Genomic DNA, 6,881 nt, shown 5'->3' on the forward strand with positions numbered 1-6,881 from the left:
AAAAATAAAATATTGTGCCACAACATGAAATGATTTATCTCCTACGGCACAAAATCATCTCCCAAACATAAAACCCTTCATTTTATTGAAAAAACTGAAGATAGGGGTTTGGCACATAAAACCGGATCATGGGCGGTCCGCAATAGATCCGAACCGGACAAAGCGAACAAAACAAAACTCAGATTTTCCATTTTCACCTTCGCACAAACGCTCTAGAATTAACGTTGTATTGTATTTGTAGCACGAATCATATTCCAAACATTTTGTATTTCTAATCTCCAACGTTGGATTGTTCCAACAACAATGTTGTCACTGTAACACTTGAATTCCTTTGCCAAAATCCAAAAAAATAAAAAAGTAAAAAAAAATAAAAAATGCAGAGGCTGCTTGGGAGGATTGCTGGGTTCTTGAGCAATCGAACTATGGTGGGAGTGGACAAAGGAGGGAACAAATACTTCACCAGAAAGGAAGAGATTGATGGTATCAGTAAGTGGATTTCTCTCTCTCTCTCCATTTATGTTATTATTATAACTGTGTTTTTGTGGTGTCAGTTAATGGGTTTTATTGTGTTTTGAGATTCTGGGTTTATGTTATGTAGTTTTCCCTGTATGAATTTTTGGTGTTATCTAAGTTGGGTGTGCAAAAGGGGTCTTTTGCATTGCAATGATCAGCTCACTGCAAATACTTTACTCATATGATATACATGTTATTCTTAATTTTCTTTGTTTATTTATTCATATAATTATGATCTAGGAGGTTAAATTGTTGGCTTTGAGACTGTTGGAGTTGGGGGCTAACTTTGCAATTGTCATTAGTTTTTTTAGGTTAATAATTCTTGTTGATATATGTAATATGCATTTACTCTTAGGTGAAACTTTGAGAAGGGGTGAGATTCACCTGAATTTAGAAAAGTAAAATAAAATAGAATTGATTTATTGGCTGCTTAAATTTTGCACTATTTTCTGCCACTGGATTGAATCACTTAAGATATCATTTTGGTGTGTGAGTATGAATTTGGAATTCCAAAACTCTAGTTCTTCTTACATTTTTTTTCTATGTGTGCATTTTGCGTTGTAGTTAATTTTACAATGAATCTGTCTGATTCTGCAATTTTGTCTTGGTTTACTAGTGAAAGAGAAAAGATGGGTGGTGTTTAAAGGAGAGGAGGATCCTACCTCTATTCCAGGTATATATTTTAAGGAAGCTATCATTCAACTGCTAAATTATTGTCTTTTTTTTTTTTTGTTCCCTTACATCTATTATTGCATTGATTCTGGAATGGTCCAATTATGATATTACCTTAATAAGTTTGTTTTCATTTGTCTTTTGTTGCTAAATTTATTGCTTAGCTCTCACCTTCTGTACGATAGGCATGATATATGTTGAATTTATTCAGAAAACAGTATGATTCTTTATCCTATTTCCCATTCTTGATGGATAGTTACTGTTTAATTATTTTAGTTGAATGGATATGTTGGCTGAATGGGCAGCGTAAAAAGGCTCCAACTCCAGAGGTAAGTTGAAATGCATCTATATATCTTTTTGCTAGTACCATAAGTTATCTCAAGACAGAACTGCTGATGTTTCTTTACATGTTCTGGTCATGGCTAGGCTATAGATGTAATGGCATTGCTTACAATGATTTTCCTTTTTTTGTTTATCTTCAAGGATTGATTTGCAATGAACAAATATTGAATGATAATGTTACCTCTCTATCATAAAAACTGTGTTTCTTATGTTATATATATATATATATATATATATATATATATATATATATATATATATGGGACAGGATCATTTGACACTTTTATTTTGGCACCAAATCTTAACGTAGATTTCCGTGAATCAAACGGTTATAATTATTAATTTTCAATAAATTATAACCGTCAGATTGGTAGAAATCAACGGTTAAGATTTGGTGTCAAACTTTTTAGTTTGACATCGGTGTCAAATGATCTTCTCTCTCTCTCTCTCTCTCTCTCTCTATATATATATATATATATATATATATATATATTAAAGAATAATATTAAAAGGAAGAGAAGTACTGATGTGAATCAAAGCTGAGCAGGGAAAAAGATTAAGAAAGAAGCTTTGTATTGATGATTCTGAACCTTAACATAGGTTCAGGTATGTATTACAATATATGTTTAATAGAAAATTGCAGTATAGGTAAAGGAGAAATATAAATAACGAAGAAGAAATGAAAGAAAAAGGTCGAAAATTGTTAGAAAGTACTCCAACATTCAGAGAGGTTCTGGTTCTCTCCCAAAAGCCCAAGAGTCCCAATTTTCCTAGATGGTCTCTGCTCAGTCTTCGCCTTCCTATTTGTAACAAATTGATTGCAAATAATGGGGCTCCCCTAACCAGCTTTCCCTCCATCTCCCAATGCTGACTCACCCCTTAATTCTGACATATGCTGTGCATGTGGGTCTTCTAATCCCCTGTACCTCTTCCTCTCATGTATTCTTTCATATTTATGTTTTTCTTCCCAACCGAATCAAGTACAATAGGGAAAGGGTATATATTATATATATACACACACACACACACACACACTAAGGAAACAAGGAATACAGTAGGTTAGCCCAATCCTTCTGCAAATCAGATAAGGCAACACTCTTGAAATATTATGTTCTTGTAATTTCCTTACATTCAGTGCAGTCTCTTTGAAAAAATATATATAGGAAAATTCATCCGTTGTTTTTCAAATTGCTTCTAAGATAATATTTGGATAGCATCAATGACCCTAAACTAACATCTTCAGCTTATTTATCATAAACAAATTAGCTTGCCATGAAGAGTTCTAAACATGGTGCCTTGTTGACTTTGGAATTATGTGAGTTAAATAGTATAAACAAATGAACGAATAAAACTGAAGATTATTTAACCTCTTTGATTCAGTGACTGTTATCTTGGTTTTTTTCACTATTTTTAATCATTTGGGAAAGTCAATATATTTCGATTCTTTGAAGTGAATCGAGGTCTGATCAATTGATTGTAGTTACTAGTAATTTGTCCAATTGGAGCACCCCCATCCCCAGTAGAACTGTTTTTGTTCTGTTATATTTTTTCCACATTTTTTTGTTTTGGGTCTTCTATATTTATTTGGGGTTAAACGGGATTATGTGATGATCTGTGGCATTTTACTTGCATCATTGACTTGCTAGTTTTAAATTTTAGTGTAGCTTACAGTTAGTTTTTTATCCCTTTAAAGGGCTGAACAATAAAGGGATTAGTTTTGCTTCAATTCTATTATGAAAAATTAATTCCCGAATTGGTGTCCCCTATTTGTATTGGGATACCAAACTATTGAAGTAACCCTTAAAATATTTTAAGAACGTTTTCAGGAAAGTAAAGTATTTCTAATGAGGAACTTCAGCAAAGTAACTTGTACTATTGCAGTATTACTTGACAATACTGTTTTATTCCTCTTCAGGAAATGATGGAATTGGAAGCAAGACGTGAACGTGTTAGACAGAATGTTGCTCGTACGTGTCATGCATACTTTTACCTTTATTAATCAATTTGTTTGAATACTTTGCTCTGACTTAGTTATAGTCCTCTTTTAAGTTTGTCCTCAGCATTGCATGTGATAGTTCTCATTTCTCAATATAATGAAGGAACTTTTTCGGCTAAGTTTAGTTCTGTACCGAGAACTTACCATAGACTATTTTTCTTTCACAAAGTTCTCAAGAAAGAAGAAGAGGAAAGGAGAGCCAAAGAAGGCAGTAAAGGAAAACGTGTCAGCACTGGTCAGATGCTTAAAATTTATTTGTATTGTAATATTCTTCTTTTACTTCTTAGGAGTTACTGTCTAATTTAATTTTCCTGGCAGGAAAAGTTGGTGGTCCAGACTTGAAAAGTTTTATTCGGCAATTCCCAGTTCCTTCAGAAGGTCATCTGGCTGTTCTTTTCTTTTTGATACAAATTTTGCATTTGGTTTTTTTGAAAGAAAAATTATTTGGATAACCTTAAATTAAGAATATAGTGAAGCTTGATCTTTATTTCAGGGGAGTAAAATGTTCCCCCACCCCTCAAAGCAAAATAGATCAAATAAAATTTTTATTACTCTATGCAAATGATTATGTTTACTTATTATTCAGGATTATCGTTCTGAGATTAAACCCTCCAAAAAGAAGAGAAAAAGCCTTCCGTATAGAGAGCATTCTTACAATATATTTATACACTACTTATTTGAATAAAGTTTTTGACATTTTCTCCACTATAGGTGACGAGGTTGAAGAATCATCTGGCACAATGGGTGGCTTGAGGTGAGTCTTCTGAAATTGATATTTTGATACACAAATATCTTGTTTAAAATGCATGCCTTTATGTATCCCCAAAAAATAGCATGCTCTTTGGGGCACTTACTGTGTTGCAGTCTGTGTGGCCAGCATAACAACATTTATTTTTTTCTTATGCCTGATTCATTTATCAGAATTTGATGGTGATTTAATTTTCTTCTTTTTCTTCCCATCCTTTTATTTAAAATATTATCAGGAATTTGTTTGGCAGTCTTCTCTTAATTCCTGTTGCAATATTTTAGTATAACTTTCCTAAGGAGTAAAATCTAATTATAAAAAGCAAATCCAGTGACTATACATGAACTGTTAAGGATACACAATGTAGAATAATAACATTTCTGTTTGAATACTCTGGAAATGACATTCTTTGGTTGAAGGGCTTTGATATTCATTGCCGTGATCCTGAAATCTATATTTGTTGCTTTGTTCTGTTTTAATTTTCTTTAAACTTTATGTTAGAGAAATATAATATAAAATAATTAATGTGGCTTATATTTAATAGCTTAAGTTTTTGGGTTGAATTGGTTATTTACATAATATCAGAGCCTACATAACCAAGTGGTTACGAGTTCGATTCTCACTGCCTTATTCTATTAATAAATAATTAAATATTGTGGAGTTTTTTAACACAAGTAGATAGGCCTGTACATTGTCCACCCTTCAAGTCCAATGGATTCTCATATGAGGGGCATGTTAGTGAAATGTATATAAAACTATTAATGTCTTCTATTTATTTTGAAGTCATGTTCAGGAGCTGATGGTATTCATATGATCTTTCTACAGGAATTCTCAACAGAGCACAGCTGAGAAAGCAAAAGTGGAGCCTGAGTAAGTCCAAATGTGTATATTCTTTCAGTGAACATTATGATTTAGCAAAGCTTCTATGAATCTAAATTTTAGTCAGACATATTTTTATCAGAGAGATCTTTTTTCTAAGTGTTTAATCCACATAATATATCATATCATTACTTTATTAATTGTTTTCTGTTCGTAAAATTTTATTCTCAGGTTTTCAGAGCCAACAGGATCTGGTGCATCTTTTAGACCAGGAACCTGGCAACCTCCAACTTGAGTTTTCATTACAACTAATAGGGCCATGTTGACACCGACATCCTTGTCTTAGCTTCATGCTCTGTTTTGAAAAGCCATGCCTGATGTTTGATTTTTTCCTCAAGATCTTTGATAGAAGAATTCTTCTGTGTGCAAATTTCTAGCAATTCTAATTCATTGATAAACATTTGTCCAAAGAAATGAAGGGTACGAATGTTCTCTTGTGCTTTTTGGCGACCTTGCAAGGACTCTTGCCCGAGCCAGAACTGTAAAACTGAGATGGCCCATAACTCAAATCAAGATTAACAGCATTAGCTATTTATCTATGAAAAATTGGATTTGGATCCTCTACAGTTGAATTGTAAGTGCAATTAGAATGAGATAGGCACAGGAAGTAAATTTCATAATTTTTGAAATAGTGAGACCTTTATGTTCTCTCTGTCTCTCACTGCTGATGCTGTTTTAAGTGTAGAGAAGATTCAGGTTCATGAAAAGTAGAACCCTACCTTCTTGTTAGGTTACTCTCATGTCTATGAAGGGTGCACCTTTTTTCAACCTCTTGCATAGGCAATTTACTTGCAAAATTTGGTCAGGTACCTTAACCTGATCCATAAAATGGTGGTTGTTGTCACAAAAAATAAGACTTGTGGGTTCCCCAAAGAATGAGATCTGAAAAAAAAATTCACATCCAAATTTAGCTATTTCTGTATCGTAAAATATAAAGAAATGTATAAATCCAGAGCTAGTTCCTGGCTACATGTGATTCTTATTGCATGTTTTACTACCCCAAAAATGTTTAGAAAAGAAAAAAAAAAAACATTGTTGAAATGTGGCTTACCTTTTTGCTGGTTACACATTCAAGTGAAGAATTGTAAGTGGCTTCACTGAAACATATTCATATTTTCTATGAATGATATTTTCAACTAATGCAATATTCACCTGCCACATCACACTAGGTCATTAGCAACTGCAGAAGAAATAATCATTGATATATATATATATATATATATCTCGAAAAATTCAAAATTCAGTCACTGGACTGTCCAGTGAGTGAATTTTGACTATATTCTCCCGCGAGAATATAGTGCAAAAACATTACAATGGTGTTCTGCAGGTGTTCTCCCGCGAGAACATAGGCAAAAAATTTTGTGCACTATATTCTCGCGGGAGAATATAGTGCACTGGACCTAATTTACATCAAGTCACTTGATACTCACTAAACCCTATATATATATATATATATATATATATATATATATATATCAAGAAGATCTCTGACAATCTGTTGTTTATTTACGTTAAAGTCTTAATCTAATGCTCAGTTGATAAAAGTTAATTTACATCTATCTCTGTATTACTATGGATCCAAATGATGGTGATGATATCTGGGAAATACATCTGTTTTATTATCATGTTTAAATCTTTCTCTTCTCACGCTAGTGGAATTACCCCAGCGTTCACCTTTTTTATGTTTTAATTTCTGCATTTTAATTTCAGTCATTTATTTCATATAGTAGTCCG

The 6,881-nt window shown here is 32.7% G+C and overlaps 1 protein-coding gene across 1 annotated transcript; it reads left to right on the forward strand.

Moving 5' to 3' along the window:
* Positions 1 to 217: 217 nt before the first annotated feature.
* On the forward strand, positions 218 to 5,777 carry LOC133286177 (uncharacterized). Its single transcript, XM_061483559.1, has 9 exons — positions 218 to 486; positions 1,130 to 1,186; positions 1,462 to 1,514; positions 3,443 to 3,494; positions 3,693 to 3,758; positions 3,842 to 3,901; positions 4,235 to 4,277; positions 5,094 to 5,138; positions 5,319 to 5,777. Exons 1-9 carry the CDS (start codon positions 375 to 377, stop codon positions 5,380 to 5,382), a joined length of 552 nt encoding a protein of 183 aa, XP_061339543.1. The 5' UTR covers positions 218 to 374; the 3' UTR covers positions 5,383 to 5,777.
* Positions 5,778 to 6,881: the final 1,104 nt, after the last annotated feature.

The sequence above is a fragment of the Gastrolobium bilobum genome, unplaced genomic scaffold (assembly GCF_033153095.1).
Source record: "Gastrolobium bilobum isolate Gb01-03AN ecotype WA unplaced genomic scaffold, APGP_CSIRO_Gbil_v1 utg26470, whole genome shotgun sequence".
NCBI lineage: Eukaryota > Viridiplantae > Streptophyta > Magnoliopsida > Fabales > Fabaceae > Gastrolobium > Gastrolobium bilobum.